This window comes from Lagopus leucura, unplaced genomic scaffold (assembly GCF_019238085.1).
Source record: "Lagopus leucura isolate 7727_CA_CO unplaced genomic scaffold, USGS_WTPT01 Super-Scaffold_100012, whole genome shotgun sequence".
NCBI classification, from domain to species: Eukaryota; Metazoa; Chordata; class Aves; order Galliformes; family Phasianidae; genus Lagopus; species Lagopus leucura.
This window is the reverse complement of record NW_024962267.1, coordinates 3,012,047-3,034,063: the sequence shown is the minus strand read 5'-3', so window position 1 is coordinate 3,034,063 and position 22,017 is coordinate 3,012,047. Positions and strand designations below refer to the sequence as shown.

Genomic DNA, 22,017 nt, shown 5'->3' with positions numbered 1-22,017 from the left:
TTTACAATACTGGGTAAAAATGAATAATTAAAATATACACAATTACGTGGTAAACAAGCTGTTCGTGTAATATAAATCTAATGCTGCAGCAATATACTGAACTGGAAGACACTCACAATCTGTGTGTCATCTCAAGCTGTAGACACTGCTCACAATGATTTGTAACTAAATAGGCATTCACTGTATTCTTTTCAGTCTTTAAAGGTGTTAATATGCAGGCTTTTCCAAGAGCAGATACTTTCAAGGAAGCTGCTGCCTCACTACTGTAAGGCTTCAGTATACTTAGCAGATTCCGAGAGTATTGCCTTCATTTTTTTAAATTCACAGTTGACTAATATAAAAATATTACTCATTGTCTTTCTCATTCCCCAAGGTAGTGGGAAAGAACAAAACTAAGAGAAGTTGCTGGAAAAAAAAAAAATAAAAATAAAAAAATCAGTAATTCTGAAACCATGAGGGACGTGAGGTCATCCTCTCAAAAGATGTTAAGCAGTTGGATAGTTTTGGAAGAGTTCTGGTCTATGGCCACTGCAATCACTGAAGCATCTTTTACGTTTATACGAAAACTATTCTTAAGAAATATACTTTTTCCTAACGTTTCAAGACATTTACAACATATTTAACAAAATAAAACACTTTGAGTTTGAAAGAAAAATAAGAAAAGGGCTGCTTTACTTAAAAGAGGATTCTTTGTTTGCTGGATGAAATACTATCAAGAGTAAAATATTTAAATAATTTTGATTTAAAGAAATCACACTGCTTCCTAAAATTCTATTGTGAGCTGAAAAACATTACATCATACATACTACTGTGCCTATGCCAACAAGCCAGAAAAAAAATATACACAATACAGGCATAGGAAAAAATAAAAACTTTTAAGAATCCTTTTGCACCACAGTCACTCTTCCTTTCACACACTGTTAGAATAATATGACTGACTAGTAACTGTTCTGCATTGAGCATAAGCATCCTAATAAGTCAGAAGCCAACTGTGAAGTGCACAGCATTCACCATGGTGGCAACATCCAATTAATTGCTTATCATTAAGACTATTTTCGGATTTCCCACAATCATGGGAAAAACTGAAAGCAGAAAACAGAACATTAGGATCATGGAGCATGAGTGAAATACAGAGAGTGGAAGTATTCAAGAAGAGGTTGTGCATAGCACGTGGCTTGGGTCCACATAGAAGGCAAGCACACACACTGCATCTGAGGCCAACCACTGTTAAGTGACTGAGAACAGCTCCAGTGCCCCTTCTCTGCACAGAGGCATAATTAGTCCTGCTGGCACTAAATTTAATCATCTGAGATAATCTCAAGAATCTCAACTGTAAAAATGATGTGTTCCTCTCCCTCACCTAACCCCAGGTTACACTTCTGTTTACAGATCACCAGAAGCACGTAGGATACATCCTACTGAGTCAATTTTTTTGCACAAAACAAATAGTCAAAATTACATAAACACACTGAGACCACACATTCCCCTAAATTCAGTCTCTCAGGTTTACACACATCTTGCTTGACTTGTACAAAATCTCAGGCAACTAGCAATGCTGTAAAAATCTGCACCATAGACACAGATAACAACAAATGGTTAGGTTAATGGACCTATGGTAAGGGCAATTAGAGGCTATTAATGTCCTTCTCTGTTTTAAATCACCAGAAACATACCATTGATAGGAAACCCCATGATACATCTTTCCAAAGTACACCAGACAAAGAACAAGCAAAAATAGTATAATTAAAATCACTAATAGATTTGGCTTGTTATTAAAAATCAACTTCTGCCAGAGGAATTTAAGTAAGAATGATGCAAAAGCCGAGCTGAATACTTTAGTAAGTCTTTCTACCTGTTTAATGTCAATAATGAAAAGTAATAAAGTGAACTAGACATCTTGCAATATCCATGGATTTTTTTGTTCCATTAATTTATTGTTAAGCAGTCAGTGCCAATGGCAACTCGTTTTATGAATGCAAATTAAATTTTAATTTTTTGTTCCTGGTGGATGTCAATTTTATGCCTGTGCTCTACACTGTATCTACGTAAGTTTGCAGAAGAGTCTGTGACGTGTTATGAAAGCATAATAACGCAAGTGCCTACCTTTTTCAGGAACCGTACTCCATAGGTAAATATATAAAGGTAAAATGTAAATCTCCACCTGCAAAAGGTACAATAGATTAACTCTAGGATACCAGCTTTACACAATTCAACAAACCATTACTTACAGCACCACCAACCCAACATATCCTGGTCACATTAACAGAAGTAGAAGCAAAATTCTGGGCTGTTTTTCTACAACTTTCATTATCGAACATTCTGCTCATCTGCCAGCTTTTTCCCAGCTTCCCACCCACCCTATGAAAATATTATTTAATTTCAAATCAGGAGAAAAATCTTTCAAGGATAATTAAGTTCTGAAAAGTTTTGTAAAAACTACTAATAGAGAACAAAGGACAATTCACAGGTCTGTTGCAGGGAAGTCCACGTGTTATTAAATACTAGAAAACCTACAAGCTTATGGAAAACAGAAGAATCCAAGACAGTGCTCATCACTTCTAAGTGGGAAGAACTGTAATGTTATTACTAAGCAGAGAATTCAAATATGAAAGAGATCTGTAAGAAGCTGGGATTCATTAATTCCACTCTAATAACACTGTTTCTTTTGAAAACTGCACTCTAGTTCACTAAAATACTTGTGTGTGTAATTAGAACTTATTTCAGTAGGTGACAATTCAGTACTTGTTTAAATTAAACATTTGTTCCATACTTCCCAGTTTCATTGTTACTCTGCTTCAGAGGTCCTTAGTGTTATACTTGGTTCTGTGGAGATTCATTTTGAAGGCCTCTTATTTGGGAGAGCAGCATTAACATTAAGCCACTTGTGTGCAAAGAACTTTGATTTTCACATTAATTTTTTATGTCTAGGATTGCTATCACTTCTGATACTCCAGAGTTAATGAGCAATCAGATAAAAAGAAAGATTTACTGCAATTATTCTACAGGACCTGACCTCCTATTTAGCACAACAATAATAAGAAATTGTATTCAGCTCTCAACAGGCAATGTTAGACTGCTGCACACAAAATATGGTCTTCAGTGATGAAAAGCATAACATACAGCAAGGAGGAACTGAGCAGAGCAGATTCCAGAAATTCACTCTTAGTTTCAGCAAGAGCATTTGCATCAGATAGGTATGTTGAACATAGGTACATATTTGTAATTTATATCTGCTTCCAGAAAGATTCCTAGCTACACATTTTCTAGAGAGCTTCCTATTCCAAAGCACACATGAAATAACTGCTGGGCTTCTAAGTCTCCTTTCAGAGACAAACTAAAAGTAAAGAGAACAATGACACAGAAGGAGAGAATTCAGCAAATGACCTAAGAACTCATCCTTGCTACTATGGCTGTCTCCCTTTTACAATATAAGGCAGCATACTGAGCATTTACCTACCTTCTGACCAGTTACTGGTATAGGAAAGAAAGGTCAGTGGAAGTATAAGAAAGTAAAAGAAAAGCCTTATGCAATGCAAATTCTTACAGGAATCCCTGTGTGGGTTTTTTTTTTTTTTTTTTTTTTTTTTTTTTTTTTTCCCATCCCATAGAATTATCATAGAATGACCTGGATTGAAAAGTACTTCAAAGATCATTTAGTTTCAACCTCCCTGCCGTGGGCAGGGTCGCCAACCACTAGACCAGGTGCCTAGAGCCATATCCAGCCTGGCCTTGAAGGCCCCCCGGGATGGGGCATCCACAGCCTCCTTGGGCAATTTGTTCCAGTGTGTCACCATCCTCTGAGTGAAGAACTTCCTCCTAATATCTAACCTAAACCTCCTGTCTCAGTTTAAAACCATTCCCCCTTGTCCTTTTCCAGAGGGTTGGAGCAATCACACAAATATGCTTGAAGTAAATACCAATGACTTACTATTCATAACATTCACAGCAAGATGAAATTTAGCTTCATTAGTGAGGCAATACTGTTGAGTGAATCATTCTCAATTATGTATTTTACAGGATAACTTTCTGTCCACATGCAAAACTATTAGCTCACAGCTAATTGCCACCAAAGTGCATTCAGACATTACTGGAATGGTTTCAAACCTGAAAACACTCCTAAGGAAAAAAAAAAAAGGTTAATTCAAATCTTACTCTTCAAAGCTACTTTTACAAATGTTTAGAAGGAAACTTATCAGATATAAATAGCTTTATGACAAGCTGATACAAGAGTGCGTAAGAATATCAGTGAGATTTAAAAGTGCGATACTTCAGCTGCACAGAAATTGTCTCTTATCCTGTAACCTCCAGAGCATTGCAGAGATTATTTATTCATTTGGTATTATATAAATACCAATCCCTTGAAGGGTTCAGTATCACCAGCAACACAGCTCACAGCCTACATGATGGCAATTTCATTAAGAACTACAAAAAGAGAGTACTCTGAGGGGTGAAGGGGAGGTGGAGGTGAGAGTAGGTCTCCTGGTAGAAATCTTCATACTACATGGAACAAACTGCATGGATAGCAGCATGAAGCAAGGTTTTATTTGGGTAACATCTTTCTCATTAGACCAGTTCTATGGCTAAGAAACCTGCAGTTTAAATTCGAAGTCATCTACTTCCTCCAGTGAAAGCTTCAAGACTGCCACTGGAAAAAAAAAATATATATATATATATACATATATATGTATATGTATGATAGATCATATATATGTATGATAGATCCCTCACACAGAGGATTTGGTATGTTACATTTAAAATCCCCTCAATATCACCTTTATTTCACAATTTTCCTACTGCAGCTAGCATCTCAGAGGAATGAGGAGACCCCTTCCTAAGTCTTGCAAATTCAAAAACAATGATTTTCCATTCCACTCACAATCCAAAGTACTGCCACAGCCACAGATCTAAGCTAAAATCCTGGACTACCTCACCAAAGAATTTCTGGAGCTTAGAAGCTTTTGGAGCCAAAAGGTGGGTTTGCCAAAGACCATCAGCTTGCTCCAACTATCTGAGTGCTCCACAGGTGATATACACACACAATATATGGTGACGTGCTGTTGGTCTTCTTTCCTATTACTTTTTTCCCCTCAACCCTCCCAAAAAATTGTGTGAGCTAGTTATCAGAATAAAGCAAGGCTCAGAATTAGGTCATAGAAAAAGCAGGTCTGTATGGGAACCATTGAATCATGGCCTGAAACTCTGATTGATCACCTGAGGCAAGCACTGACTCAGCCGTGGGACACAGGTGAAGGCAATTCAGCTGTGTGACGAGAAGGGCTGGAGCCTGGCTGCACTTCCCTTAGACCCCATTTAAGGGCTGACTGCCACCATGGAAGGATCTCTTCCTGGAGATCGCTCCCTTTGGAGTTTTCCTCTGAGCCCAGGACATGGGTGAGCATTTTCACTCATTTTTTTATTATCCCTTTCCACTGTGATAACATTTCTAGCTAAACGATCTGTAGATAACAACCTAACCACTCTCAATTCTTGCTGATTATACACAGGTCAAACTTAAATAATTAAAAAAATAAAAGCAAAACGTTCATTCCTAGTAAACAACATCTGCAGAAACTAGAGAACCAACAGTTGGCTTGATCAAATTGTTAAGTCAGAATTGGCCCCCAGCTTTTTTGCCATTATTAATCAGCTAGTTCTGGCAGAAGCAGTGCAACAAGGATTTGAGGACTTTCTTTCCATTGCTTTGTATCAGTCAGCTTGCTGCCTTTTCATGGGCTTCAAAGAAAAACTTTGCCTGAGTCAATACCCACACAGAAGTTCCAAGTAGTTTCACATCTTGTTTACCTCTACGTGTAGTTAGTTTCTTGCTGCAATTTATAGTAAAACATCCACCGCCCAAGGTCAAATAGATTCATGAGTCTTGGTTTCAGCTGGGATAGAGTTAATTTTCTTCAGGGCAGCTAGCCCCGTGGTTTTGATTTAGGATAAGAATACCACCATCAACACACTGATGCTCTAGTTGTTGATGAGCAGTGCTTACATCGAGCCAAGGACTTCTCTGCCTTTCATGCTGCCCTGATATCAAGGAGTGCATAGAGAAAGTGACACAGCCAAGACACCGGTCCAAACTGGTCAAAGGGATATTCAATACCATATGGCATCAAGCTCAATCATAAAACTAATTTTCTCCCAAATCTTTAAGTTATTACAATGGTTTTTATTATGAAGTGAATATACCTGATTTAAGTAGCTAAGAAACTATGTTCAAAACTGGAGTAAATGTTTCACGTTAACTATTGCTCAGCTAACATCAATGGCCTTAGCAACATGCTTTATACATAACTGTCTTTTTAAACCTAAAAGTTAGATCCGAGTTAACTACAAATCAACATGCACTGAAATCTATAAAATCCACATTAAATTAAGCCAACAGGTAAAATCATTCACAGAACAAATGCCACTCATGAGGCATTATAATCAGAAGAGATATACATACAGCAAATAGACAAAAAATCAATGGCTGTCACTTCCTTCAGCTTCAGCATCAAAAAAGATACAAATCTACATCTTTAACTGGTAGATGTACCAATAACAATTTACACAAGATCACAGAGATCACTTCACTTTACAATCACACCAGGAATTATCAGGTATTTCTTTACCTGCTTTCCTACCGTGGTGCAGAGCCAGTAATCTAGAACTATCTTGATGCTTTTACTGGTGTATGAGCAGTCCTAGTTTTCCCTCAAACTCTCTTATTCAGTAGCCCAACAGTAAGAAAATCTGCCAGGCTTTGTAAAATCTAGGTTCATTTTTGTCTTGTTACATCTCACATGCCTCTGAATTGTTTGTTAGCCATGAAACTACAGTGTATAGGACCATCTCTTCTAATGAAGCTGTTTTATATGGCAGAAAATATTCCATGACTTGAGAGGAAGGACAGGGACTGGAATTTTGTTGTAAAGCTCTACAATTGCCTCAAAAATCAGAGACAAGTCCAGAAGAGGAAAGATAAACACATATAATGCAGAAGATATTTGTCCAAGGTGAGCTCTCAGTTCAATTCCTTCACACCAATTACTCTATTTAAATCTATTATTCACAATCTGCAGTATATATCTCTTTTTCCCTCTGTTCAGGTCTCACTGCAACCCACTGAAATAGGAAAGTGGAAGGAAAGTTATGAATAGGAAACACATCCACTGTTTCTTTGCTGTACGTAACAAAAGTTAAGAAGCACCAGTAGCAGAGCTCAGCTAACTAAGGAAAAGCACCACAAGGTTTATATTAAGATACCTTTTGTTCCCCTTCTCCCCCAGCAATACTCACTGGCCCAGTAACACAAAACAGTGGAGGACACTTGGTGAAGCACCCCATTGTGGGCGACTATTGCATCAATTAACATTTAATTGAGAGGGCAGCTGAAACTGCTCTGTTTTTGAGGATTGCTCTGGCCCCCAGACTTCAAACACTTCAGTCAGTTTTGCGCAGACAGAAAATTTGAATAACCCAAATACAGTCAAAGCATACTCCTTGAAAAGACTCTTAGGTTAATTTAAATCCAACAAACCCAGATGCAAGCACTCAATGAGCCAGTGTTCTGGAAGACTTGATCTGTCTGCTTGAAATAGAGTTTACAAGGTTCACTCTAGCCCTGCACTATCACATCCTCAAAACTACCCGAGTGAACCAGGTTTGTGCTTGGTCTGCTTGAACCTAGCACAAGTGAGATCAAGTCTGCATCCTACCTCTTAGGGTAACTCTTCAGGGTGGGCTGGTGCTCATTAGGCCAGGTGTTCCCAAGTATGCATGTGACACACTACAGCAAAGAGTCATGGTAGAACATGCTTCTTCCATTGGAATAATTTTTATTTTCCAATGTGGTCTAAAAATGAATACTCTAAAGCATCTGGAGAGCACAGCAACAGATCTCACAGTGCTTGTTCAACACTTAAGTGCATTCTTGATCCAGAATACAGTTTTAAAACCCCTCAACTCTTTAATGTTAAGCCACTAATGAAATTTTAAATATGCTTCAGCATGTTACAAACACTAAGGCAATGGAAAAGTTGAAGAGCCTCTGCCAGTTAAGCTGATATATCCAGTCACGCTCAATTCAGCAAAAACTATTTAAGTGCACACCTAACTAAGCACTTCACAGATTTCAAGCGTACTTCAGATGAGGTTCCCTTTGCCATGCTGCTGTGTCCTTAAAATTTCATAGAATCATAGAATCACCAAGGTTTGAAAAGAGAAAATCAACCCAGCCCAACCATCTGCCTATCAGCAATAGTTCTCATGAAACCATATCCCTCAACACAATGTTTAAATGTTCCTTGAACACCTCCAGAGTTGGTGAATCCACCACCTCCCCAGAGCAACAGGGTCTCCCCTGAGCCTCCTCTTCTCCAGATGAAACAATCCCAGCTCCCTCAGTTGCTCCTCATAAGGCCTGTGCTCCAGACCCCTCAGCAGCTTTGTTGCCCTTTTCTGGGCTTGCTCCAGGGCCTCGATGGCTGAAGGGCTGGACCTGGCACTTAGTCTTGCTGAACCTCATTGAATTGGCTTCAGCCCAGTGATCTAGCCTGTCCAGATCCCTCTGTAGGGCCTCGCTACCCCCAGCCAGATTGACACTTCCTGCCAACTCTGGGTCACCTGCAAACTTACTGAGGGTGTACTCAATGCCCTCATCTGGACCACCAATAAAGACACTGAAAAGGACAGGCCCCAGCATCAATCCCTGGGGCACACCACTGGAGAATAGTTTCAGCTCCAAAAAGTAAAATTAAACTTCAGCTAATAAAAATGAATTGTTTGAGCAATGAACTACAGCAATTTCCCCCAAACACACACATTTTGCGGAGCCCAGCACGGCAGGTTCATGCTCTGTCTCAGAAAGATGCCATTTTCACCATAATAAGCCATCCAGCAGAGTGAGCTCAGCACAGCTACTTTACGAGGAAAAAGACTAAAAATTGACAACTGTCAACTAAATATATAGCCCCCAAACACAACAAGCACACTGCAAAACACAATGTCTCTCTACCTCTGTAGATTACACAAGACCTCCCTTGTCAAGAAAGCATGCAAATTTCCAGAGATTTGGAATTGCTATTCCTAGTTGCAATCAGTTTCTTACACCTACTAAAGATATTTAAAATAAACAGCTTTAATAAATCCTACATTTATTTGTGCTTGAAATGACAAACATATATGTGGAAAACCAAAACACAGAGCAGACTGGAAATACAATTAGAGCATAGCTCTGCCCCACGGCATGCCTTCCACTGATTCAGAATCCAGGCAGTGGAACTCTTCTTCAGTTTGTACTCCCCAGGAAATTCATACTTATCTTGAATGTTGATAACTAATCTCATATGAAGCTATGTAACAGCGTATTTGATGGCAGCAGCCTCACTGTTCCACTATTCTGCCTCCCAAGATCTCTTTTAATGGCAATTTCCTGCACTTTCTTAAAGCCTGATGAATGTAATTGGAATTATACAGTTTAATTAAAATTTTTTAAAAAGTGCTCTTGCCCTTCTTGAGTTTAACTGAAGCAACCACGCGAAAAGCAAGCACTGTGGTTAAGAAGTTATTTGAGGAAGGAAAAAGTTATACATAGCTCATTAAGATATTCAAAAAAGCAGGTATGATGAATTGAGAAGTTTTCATTGCTTTCCTCTTCAATTTTATGGCTTAAGATTTGGCTGTCATCTGATTTTTCTCTTTGCTGCAATCTGAAACAGTTGTTTAATATTTAATGTTACACTTGAGACAAGTGCTGTCCTAAATCTGCATGCTCAAAAAACAGCTCTGAAAGTCTTAAGAGCAAAATTTAGTAGTGCAGAAAAAAAAGAAACACAGTGATGCAGTTTTATAAATAATAGAGCATATTTATATAATTACACCAGAAAATATGCACAATGTAATAGGTGTTTTGGTAATTCCTTCTAGGTTATGTAGCTTCTGTTTCATGGTTATGCAACTGCATCCAAAAGAGAACAACATGAAATAAAGCTCTGATAAGACCTCAGAGATCTGTTAGCCCTGCCAAGTTGTCTTACTATCATCTGGAAAGCTCGTGGGAAGAGCACAGAGAAAACTGACTTCACTGCCATACATTCTCTCTCCAACTGACAAAATTGCTTTCCCCAAAAGTGACATTCAATGTACACAGCTGACACAAACCTATGAGAGAACAGATCCAAGGTCCTTACATTTCAAACTTCTAGTCTCCATTCATACTGGTAATTTCACATGCCACTTGTGTTTCTGAACATGGCCCTTCAGCTTTTCTGTGGCAATCACAACAGCTGCTTTGTCCCACACTCTTCCAGTTTTAAAGTAACAAAAACTTCCAAATTACATTTGCTTCTCACCTAGTAATTAGGTAATTCTCACCTTACTAATCACCTAGTAAAGCTGTGATGGCTACTGTATATGCGTAAGACAACTTTACTGACAGGTAACTATCATCTTAGACAAACTAATACCAGCTATTTCCACTTTTTTCTCATGTTACTTTCTTGCAGCATTATTTCATTTGCTTCAGAGTAGTTTTTAGGCCACTAAAGCAGATACTGGACTTACTAGTGCAGATCTTCCAAGAAGTGGGTAAGGTGAAAGGGTTATTTCTCCACTTTCCTAAAGAAGCCATCCAGCTGTGCAGCGTAATTCCAACAGTACAGCACATGCTATGTCTGCACAGCAACCATACATCCTTAATATTACACCAGTGTAGATCAGACTTCTGGAGAGGGTTTGTTACTCCTTCACACACAGTACTGCATTTCAGCTGATAAACCTTGCTGAGTAGCAGTGTTGTCGTAGGTCAGACAGAAGGATTAACAAAGTCTGTAAACATTATATTCAAACCTCATACTGTCCTTCATTTTATTGTCCCATTTACATCCTGAAGTGCATTTAGTCTTGTGTTCTATTTCACTATCTCCTTCTTGTGACTTGTTGCATCACTAAAACATGAGAAAAAAAGTCACGATGCTCATTGTAATGAGCAAAGACTTTTTTTGTTGTTGTATTTTTACTGTATGGGGCTGTTTGTTTTTTTGTTTTTGTTTAAGATCAGTACATTATCCTTCAGTATTCTGAGCTCATAATAAAGAAACAAGGACAGGACATTTTAATATGTTTAGTGCAAATGTGCTGTCATAAGAGTACAACTTGAACAGCCAAAATGCCAGTAAATTTAAGAAGTATTATCCAACCAAACTATACTTGGTAGTCTGAAACTTGTTAGATAACTAACATACGGGATAGCACTTGATATTTCAGGGCATGGTTTTTACAGTACCTTGCACTGTTTCCTGTCTGATAGTCTCTACTTCAGCTGGTTTTGAGGCCTCACCCTAGAAGCTTTATGGGAAGAAAATTTCTCGTGTTCAACCTGCACTCTATGAGCCTTCTTACTGAGACCAGTGCTAGCATACATTCACAGCCTACTGCTTAACTTTTTTTCAGGCTAACAGTACTCCTGTGTCACCTGCCTTACAGTTTTGGACATAATTGGGATGTACTGTTCATATGTCACAAAAAAACAACAAAACAACCACCAATAGTCTACTAATTTTTTTTTTGCCTTGTAAGGAAAATTTTTCCATAAAACGTTTCATTGACAGCAGTACAAATGCAGCATTAAGCAGGCATTTTCTTGACCTAAGTCAGTCAATAGCTTTCAGCTTCTAGTTAAAAAACAAAACAAAACAGAACAATATATCATAAGCTGCCACACTGGCTTACAAACTATTTACATTTTAAGCAAATAATCAGTTCAGCTTTCTCTAAAGAGCATGAAAGTACATTATCAGACAACTTACTAACACAAAAAGCAATGTAATTAAATGCCTCTAAGGAAAAAATATTAAACATTTGGAAGCTAATTCTCCTCTATAATTACATCTCTGTGAACAGATGCACATAGTACACCTATCTACGAAATGAAAAGCGATTAAATGCATCATAAAACTGTGAGACAACTTAAATAAGAGGGAGAAGAGAGAAGTAAAAGACTCGAATGCCAATTCACTGACTGCTGCACATAAAACAAGAACTTACTGTCACTAATCTTCAGAATGCATATTATTTTTACACGTTGACTGTGATTAGTGATCAGTAGAGAAATCATTCTACTCAAATTTCTATCTTGTGAGGGAGACTGAAACAAAAACATACCAAGTATATTTGGACAACTGAGTCTGTGCTGTTCGTAATCTCACTTGGAAAACAACAATTTGCTACAAAAGACATCCCTGGGGAGTTCCAGTTGGACCAAACCTATGTGGATTCAACGTAAAGCTGGCCAATAACGTTTGCTCTATCTACACATGCAGAACAGCAAACAGAAGAAATGCAGTAAAAATAGTATCCTAAATTGTCTGTCTACAAGATTAAAGACATCAAAAGAGGAGAATATTGTGAATCGGGGAGAAGAAGAAAAGTGTTCTCTTCTTCCACACAGCTGTTGTACTTTTAAAGGAAATACCACAGATTTAATAAAGAACATTACAGATTTGAGAAATGAAATGTCTTCATTTAATTGATAAGAACCATTTTGCACCCACTTGTTATTCTACTTTGGCAATAATGTTTGTGTTACTGAAAATTACTTTTCAGGGAAATAAAAAGCCCTTGAAGTTTAGCAGTAATGAAATATTTTAACATCCCATCTGTATTCCAACTAACAAGTAAAAAATAAAAAAAAAAAAAAAAAAAAAAAAACAAGCCAACAAGTCAGAGCTGACAGTAATTTAAGAGCAGGAGAAATCGGTACAGATTTACGGAAAAATGCCTAAAGTTTCAAATGCATCAAGACAGAGAAACTCGAGAAGTCCTGGTGCTGAATTCACAGATCCTTCACAAATCTTCAAGAGTCAGTTTTTAAACCCTGTGAATCCCATCTGCAGGTGGGAAAATAAAAAGCCCAGAATGAGACTTGAAGCCTGTAGTATCCCAGACTGAGCACTTGCTCAACCTTGATCACTACTGATCACAGAAAAATCCCAGATCCACACATTCTTTCACTTTGAGCTACCATCTGAGACACTTGACAACTTAGTTTCAAAACTGAGACTAACTGAAGAGTCAGCTTCATTCACCGTCAAGGGCTGCACAATTCAAGGCAAATGGAATGTAAGAAACAAGCAGCTACTGCAGCCTGTGCAGTTTTCCTCTAGTTGGCTTTATCCGCTATATTTAAGCTGTGATTTTAAACAAGTACATGCATTAACTACAATTTAGGGAAGAGTTATTTAATTTCCATAACATAAAATAATGATGAGCATACACAAACCACAAGAGAAAGGAAATATATTGAATTCATTATAGCCTTGCTTAATGTGCAGTGGTAATGTTAAGTGATGGCATCTTTTTTGCAGGTCTAGTATCTGAGTTAATTTAAAATTATTAATTACATTAAAAATTGTGTCACAGAAGGCAGTAAGAGCAGGGAATTCAAAGCTTTAAGTAATCCAATTTGAGGGAAAAGGGGAATTCCATAAGATGCAAAACAAAAAGTGCTTACAGCAAAGTCTAAAAATACAGTGAGCATCACCTGACGCCACAGCATGGACATTTGCCTGCTTGCTCCAGCAGAACAGCAAAGGAAGAAGTCTGGTAATTCCCGACACCTAACAATTCAACTGTCTGTGCACGGAGATGTCCTGAGATTCATCCCACAAAGGTTAAATAAAGATCATAAATGAGATTCACATATAAGCATGGCAGATAGAGCAGGAAAAAAATTATCAGCAAAACTGCCAATGTGGCCCAATTACAGGCTCTGCTTTATGTGTCCCTAAATAACTAGAACATCTGAAGCAGCAGACTAACGAGTAACAAGAAGGCTACCTCTATCTCACCTTTCACACAACAGTTCAGCTTTCTAATGTAGTGGGATAGCAGGGCAGCAAAAGCAGAGGCAGACTCACAATTTTTCTACTGAAAAATTGAGAAATAAGGATAGGAATGCTAGACAGAGAGTATAAACATACTCATGGGAGCAGCTGTTCAAAAGAAAAGCATTAATTCTCTTAGCCATTGTTAATCTAAGCACTTTGGAGATAACAGCATTGGCAGCACTCATGGCATGCCCTGCGCCCATGGCATGCCTTGCCCTGCTCCACCACACTGTATCTTTCCTTCTGACTGTGCCGGAAGGGACAGCGTGGATGAGGAAATGCAGCAATGCCTCCTTCTCCCCCCTCCCAGCTACTCTGCTGCACCAATACCTAAGAGTTTCCGTCTGACGCCTCCATATCTTCCTTTCTGTGCTCAGGTGCATGTATGTATAACCCCCTCTACCACAAGAAATGACTCTCCAGAATGTTTATATTAGTACCTCATGACCCACACGAGGAAAATCTGACCAAGAAATATACAGCTGCCTGCTACAGAGCACAGCTACAGTTGCACAGAGCAACGACAGGTTGAGGACCAGGCCAGGAGGGTCCTTTACAGTTGATGGGAGCAGCAACAGCAGCCTGTGCTGCTAAATGGCAATCTGAGTCAGCCTCAGCAACTACTCTATGAGCCACTGAGAGACAGCAACACCACAAAAGAACACAAGTTAATTAAAAAAAAAATACATAATTAAGCTACTCCTGCCAGTCTGGCCAGCAAAGAGGTGTGAACAGTCCAAAGCCTGAGAATACAAATGCTCCCAGAGGTAAAGCTGGAGGCATAGACTCATTGCAAATCAGACTGTAACTGCAGGGTGTGACACCCAGCCCACTCCAGGCATCTGGAACCACCAGTGCTGAGCAAGCTGTGCAGCGGAAAGAAGGCACAGATACAATATTCACTCCTGATTCATCAGACAGCATTACAGCAGAATTAGAATTTCTCTCAGCAGCTGCACTGTGTGCTTATGATTTTAAAAATCAGGATCACTTGTTTTGCCAGCCATTAACTTATTCATGTATGTTGGGCCTTATATTGGGTTTTACATGGCAAGAATGTGGTAGCAGGGGGCTGCAGGAGTGGCCTCTGTGAACAACACTTTGCAGCTGCCCCATGTCAGATCAGACAAAGTTCCAGATGCTCCAGAGGGACCCACTGCTGCCAGAAGCATGCTACGAGCGAATCTAGGAAAGAAGATTTAAGGAAGGGAAAAAACAATGTGCAACAGCAACCAGGAGAGAGAAAATACAAGAGAAGCAGCCTTGCAGCCACCAACATCAGTGCAGAAGTAGGGCAGGAGGTAGCCCAGGTACAGTGTGCCCCTCCAGACCCCGTGCTCCATGCAGAGCAGATCCCCCTCATCCAGATGTAAATCTTACAGATAAAATAGCACTACTTTACAACCCTACAAGAGACCACAATTGCTTTATTTCTCTCCATATTGTAGTTGCCTATTGCTAGACAACTTCAATTTGACTCCCATTTTTGAGAATTATGACTCAACATCCCTGCTACCTACAGCATTGCAAACTTCCTGCACACTGAAGGTCACATCTTCCTTGTTCCAGAACAATTTCACAGACTCCAGCTCCCTCCACATTCCGCTGAAGGCCTGCATCTTCCCTCACCTACCTGCCTCACAAACCCAACTCCATCAACACCTCAACCCATACTCCCTGCTATGGTCTACAACTCAAACACCATTTGTTTTCATGGCTCTTCTCTCCCTTACCTCCACACTCTGGTTTTAGCAATCTGATGCTCTGCAATTAAAAATAATGGTCTTTGCAACTGTTTCCTATGCAAGCTATTTATTTATCAGCACAATTCTGAATTGTCTTGTTGTTGAAGTAAACAAAACAATCTCTAATTACAAACTACTGCTGAATTATTGCCTTAGGAGAGCAATGAAAGAAAGAAACATGAAATCCTGATTAATTACTCAGGGTGTGAAAAATTGTTTTCAGTACTCAATTTTGAGTATGCTTCTTTTCCATTACCCATCTCCTAGTTCTTTCCACTATGCAATAGGCTGCTGACATTTTTCTCTTTGTTCTCTTTATACAAATCATTATTTCCATATGCTTCTATCTTTTATTAAGGCAACACTTGCTCTTCGTCCACTGTCTCTGATCTCCAGCATAATCCTTTTAGTAGCTACACAGTTACTGCCCTGAAATTTGTATCAGCAAAGCATTGTACTTTCACATTACATCTACTGAAAATTTTAATTTTAAAAAATGGCAATGGAACAATTTGTTCCACTCAAACCAGTCTAGCAGTACGCTTGGGGAATGGTGACAAGCAACTTCTCTCAATAGACTTCACAAGCAACAATTATATTTCCTTCAAAGACAGCTTTTCTAGAGAGCTAGCCTCTGCTGCTAACTCCAATACTACCTTCACATCACCTCACACATAAATCCTTTCACAGACATTTCACAGAGTTGAAGGTTGCAGGAGACCAACTAGGTTGGACTGGTTTATATCCACAGCACTCTGGACTGGAACACTGGGTAGCAGATGCCCAGGATTTCTTTTACATTCATGTGAAATATAGCTCTAAAACATTGGGATGATGTGTAGTTGATTTTTTTTCCTACTTCTCCCTCATCATAGTTTCTCAAATACAGAGACTGATGTATACACCTTGCCAGAACAGTGCTTTTATAGTCTCATATCAAGCATGTGCTGCATACTCTGTGGCACAACGCGGACACACTAGTCCTGCCTGGACAAGAAGACTATCACAGCTGGAAGAGTCAGATTGGGCATGTTTTATATACCTATCATCTGTTTAGAGTAAAGCCTGTAATGAATTATCTTTTCAGTAAATTATTCTTTCAGTAACACTTGCATTGCCTTTTGGCAAGGGATAGCAGCATCACTACAGAAGTTATCAGTAGCAGATCAGTATTTGTAAAGTGCAGACCATAGGAGATGGGACCACTGAGCAAGAGCATTGCAGTGAAAGCATACCCTAATTTTCTAGCTTTGTTTTCACTGAAGGTGAAAAAAAGCAGCAACCACCAGAGCTGACTTTCAAGCTGCTATTTTTAGAAAGACAATTAACATCACAAAAAACAACAACTCACAACTGTAGTAAGAGAACATTACCAGAACATAACACTATTTGTTATTTAATTAATTCCTCTTCCCCTAGCATTTCCACATTACAAATCACACAGCATGTTTCTTTACTTCCTTCTAACTGTTAAAAGAGTTATCAGTTCCTGCTTTAAGGGCATTTTATGGCTGTTTTAGAGCCACCAGTTCACCTTTACCAGCAGTTTAACGCCATACAGCTGTTAGGAGCCCCTGATATGAAGTTCCCATATATTTTAATGGGAAGATATGTTACTTAGTTATAAGATATTCAGTAAAAGATGGATAGACAAATAAATACATAGAGACATTTGGGAAACACCATTAAAGTGGCCTTTATTTGTAAAGGCTGCCAAACTAAACCTTTAAATGGCTTGTCAGGCAATGCTGCAAATAAGATGATGGCCCAGTTCCTTCTTATTTTGGGTGTAAGCTTTGTATTCACATATAGAAGGCAGAACAACAGCAACTCGCCCCACAGGAGCAGCTCTGCTTTCCAGACTTCCCTTGCTCTCTTTTACAGCTGTGAAACAATGGTCAGTTCTCTGCTGCAAGCAGCACTGAAACCGCTGAAAATCTGTATTGACAACTCAGAAGTAAACAGACTCATAATACCATTTACCAGATATTTCTGCTTGCATCTCAAAGATCACTGAATTCAGCAGTGTTTTTTAGCTGACTTAAGTGGGCCTGAGGCTACTCAAAATACGGAGCTAGAAGCTTTTTGATGCCCATTTGTTTTCTAGTGCTTTTTTGCTACACACAAAGCACAGACTGATGAATTCTTTTATGCTCTTTGTTCAGATTTTTATCAGCACTGTTCAGAATTCCAACAACTAAGCAGCTGTCTCAATTTCTTTTCTTCACATAGTTATTTTTTTTGTACAGTTCTGTAGAAGAATTACTCTGCTGCTGAAGAAAAAAGGCAAGACCAAGAAGCTGCAAACTGCCCATAAAGTTTCCACAAAAACATGCACAAGTGGAAAAAATGTTCTATGCTTATATATACATATATATCTATGCACGTGCACACATTTAAGAGTAAATATATACAGCAATCTCCCCCAAAGCAGCATTCTTAAACACTGTCATTTCCTTAAGAAAAAAAGTATGTTATCTAGATTTCACTCCTCAGTATGTGAATATCCATGTTTTCAACACAGACTGTTGCAAAAAAACTCCAAAAACACTCTTGTCCACACATATCTGCCAGCTACTCCTTGGAAACCATGAAAATCTCTCTCATAACCAGCTTACTTCTACCTATGTAGCTGAAGGACAGACAAGTCATGTATCTGATGGTATTTCAAAATCCCAGTCTGATAACTTAGGGCAGAGATATTTTTTCCCTTTGCTTGGACATGGAAGGGGAGCAAGATGCTTGTTTGTTCAATACTGTCCCCCTTTGAGAATAGTAGAGGCGCCTGCTGCCTCGTGTGAAGTAGAAGCACAGTACACTGAAATGGGAAAGAACCTGGAAGTCATTTGGAATCTCCACTGCATTGTCTTTCAGATATAGTAACAAAGACATTGTGTGTCCTGCATTCTGTTTGGCAGTCAGTAAAACCATCATTCAAGGCCTTCCAGGCATTACATCCTCTCAAATAATCCCCAGCACACCTTGAAGATCCCTTTCCACTAGCTTAATTCATGCCATGAATTCTCATCCTGCTATTTTCAGATATAACGTTCCCCCTTAAGACATATCTGGGATTTTGTTTTCTATTAATGGCCAGACACTTTAAAAATATATATATATTTCTGTGCCAGAACTATGCTCCAGTAGAGTCTTTTGAGCATCTGGTCCAATTTATATCATTGTCTATAAAGACTGACAGCCCTATGTAGAAACAATTGTTATTCTTGTAAAGTACTGCAGATATTCAACATGAATAACATAGAAATTACACAAGCTTCAGAAAAGCTTTGTGTATTCTCATGTGCTGCACATTTAAAGAGCAGAACACAGGGACCTTCCCCTACTCTTCAGGAGGAAGCTTGTTTTTCCTTTATCTTTGTCTGCACCCTGGGCACAGAATAAAAGGAATAAAAAGCAGCAGAAATTCACAGCAGTAGAAAAGTCCACTGTGCACACAGATCACCAATTTTTCTTCTCCTTTATGCTCCTTGGATCTTTAACATGGAGAAAGAAGAAAAACTGCCCGTGGTCCCACGAGAGAAAAAGTAATGCACGACATACCCCTGCATCTAGTACCTGAGCATTACAAACAGAAGTTGCATGACTTTCCAGCAACTACAAACATTACATTATTAGCTCCAAGTCGCATTTCAAAATCATCAAACCGTTGAAAAACAACTCAACTTGCTAATAAAATAAATCTCTGCACTGCATTTATTACTGTCTTTGGAGTAACACTCGATAATGAATCATTACCTGGCGATAACAACAATTCCATTTTTTATATACATACTTAGAACCATAACATCTGAAATCTAAAACAAGTACATGATGCCACTTGAAGCCTCACCACAAGTGGATTCCACAGCTCCAATAATTGAATGGCACTTTCTCTTTCAGATGGAGACACAAAACTCTCAGAAGTGACTGCTGTTAAGGGTCTCTCAAAAGTAATTTATTTTCATTATAAGACTGTTGCACAGGCAGTGTGTATAAACAGTAATAAAAATCTCCATTTTCATTTAATTTCTATCTGCTTATTCCTTGGATGTGTAATGAAGACAAGCAAGAAAGGATCTATTCAATTTTTTGGAGAAGAAAAATGTAGATTTTGGAATTGCTCAGCACTGTGCCTAGAATCAGAATCTAAATACTTCTGAGGGTGTAGGAAGGAAGGGATAGAGAAACTGAGAAATACATGGTCAGAGAAACATAGAGAATAAGTTACTGTTTCAATTGCTGGGGCCTGGCTCTTGTGTGTCATTCATGACAACCCAAGTGTGTTTCCACTTTCAGTCTTCGTCCTACCAAATCTATTCTGCCTTTCACAGTAACCAAGACATCCATTAGAAAGAAAGATTAGGTGCTCAGAAATGGTCCCTTCTGAACAACTGTCTTCTCCTCCACAGGACGGAAAAGTAATTCTGGGCCCAAGAACACTTTCACTAGCTGTAAATTGAACTGACTCCATATAATAGAGTTGGAGTTGTTCTTAAGCAGCTCCACATTTACTGTGGGTTCTGTCACTTTCATCCCCAAGTCACAGCCAATGAAGTCTGTTGCCAGAAAAACTGCAATCTCCTCTAGAAGGACAACAGAAGCTCCACAGCTGAAGGCGTGGGTGGGGATCACTGTTGCTTCACTCACACTGTGCCCACAGATTACTCAAGGGGAGGTTTCACCCTCTGGCAGGCTACTAACCACCCTTCAGCGCTGTGTTACTGGAGGACTGGAGTGCTACTGTTCCCACGGCTGCCACAGGAACACACGCTTCTTACAGCTCACAGCTCCAAGATGCCACCCACACAAGGATTCTTCAGACAAAAAAAAAAAAAAAAAAGCATCCCTGACTTTCCAGTGCTGTGTGGACTGACTGCTGATGACTTTATCCAGTGTGACAAGGGACAGTTGGCAGCATGTGGCACTACTGCAAATGCTCCCATAGGAACACTCCCATGGCCAGGTAACAGCTTGCTCTCACAGCAGCACGTACACATGGAGCTGCAGAGGCAGCTCCCGCTGCACCCTCTGCAAACCACGAGCTGAGAGAATCTGAACTGTTCATGTATGATTTACATCAACCTGCTTCTTCTTGGAAATGCAACTGTGTCATTATTGTTAAGTATGCCCATGGAACTAACACCCAACATCTCTCTCTAAATGAAGCTGGCATATAATTATGGCTACATAAGTTAAGGCGCTCAGAGCTTGATCTCACCTTTCAATTTGCATTCCCAGCTCTTATCCACACACTTTTTCCATAACTTATGCCACAAAGGAGCAAGTTCAGCACCGGTAACTTTCGTAGGCAATACATGAGACTCAGCCAGTGATAAGCGTTTCTCACAACTGATTTCTGCATGCAGTTTCCTGCAAACAGAAAAGCTCTCCAGTACTGCTCTGCTGCTCTCAGAAAGGTCAGGCTAGTTCAGCCCTCTAAGTCAGCCCAAACACACTGCCACTCAGGCAAGAGCAAAATCTTTGGCTCCAGTTACAGAAGCTGTCAAATAAACCCCCTAGATATACAAGACCTACCAGCAATAAAGTTATTTTTTCTATTCCAGATTCCACAACCTCTCCTGCAAGTTACACAAGACAAGCGTATAATTTACAGACACCATCCTTATAGAAAAGGATTGTCCTTCAGTGATCTCAAAAGTTAGCTACTCTAAGACCATCAGCTGCTGGGTAATACATTCACTATTCACCCATAATCTCACTCTGCCTGGCTTTTCTTTGGCTAAGTAGTGTGGCTTTTAGCTGTAAATACCACAGAAATTAATTAAGAATTCTGACAGTTATATTCATCTGTTCATTAAAGAACTATCATCTTCAGACAATTTTTTTCTTCTAAAATAGAAAAAATGAAATTCCCTCAGCTAGAGAGACAATGTGCTTCAAGAGTAGCACTTCTAAGTTCTCTTCTAATGAATCCTTACTTGGAAAACAATAACATTTGCTACTGAAATAATATTTCATCTGTGACTTGGCTTTGGAAAAAAATGCCTTAACACATTATATATTCAGGATCATGTTATGAACTTTCCTGTCATCTCCACAGAAAAATAAAGTTTAAGTAAAACACTTGAGAGAGTGGAATGTTTTACACTCCTCACATGAGAGAGTACAAAATAATATAACAGCATACTTCACAAGGAAAGTACAAAATGACTGCAGACTACCATATACATAAATATATGCCGCAACACATTTTTTATGATTTCTTTACATGCAATTTTTAAATGAAATCATAGAATCATAAAATCATTTGAGTTGGTACAGATGCCTAAAGGTCACCTAGTCCAATTCCCCTGCAATGAGCAGGGACACCACAACTAGACCGGGTTGCTCAGAGCCTGGTCCAGCCTGACTTTGAATGTTTCTAAGGATAGGGCATA

At 39.0% G+C, this 22,017-nt stretch overlaps 1 protein-coding gene across 4 annotated transcripts in view; it reads right to left on the bottom strand.

Annotated features, from left to right (window-relative positions):
• The window catches only part of CERS6 (ceramide synthase 6), a 108,983-nt gene that overhangs the window by 52,672 nt on the left and 34,294 nt on the right, over positions 1-22,017 (bottom strand). For all 4 annotated transcript variants that reach the window (XM_042875031.1, XM_042875033.1, XM_042875030.1 and 1 more), the window contains exon 4: positions 2,104-2,161. In XM_042875031.1, coding sequence (XP_042730965.1) covers positions 2,104-2,161 — 58 coding nt within the window. The remainder of the gene's footprint in view (positions 1-2,103; positions 2,162-22,017) is intronic.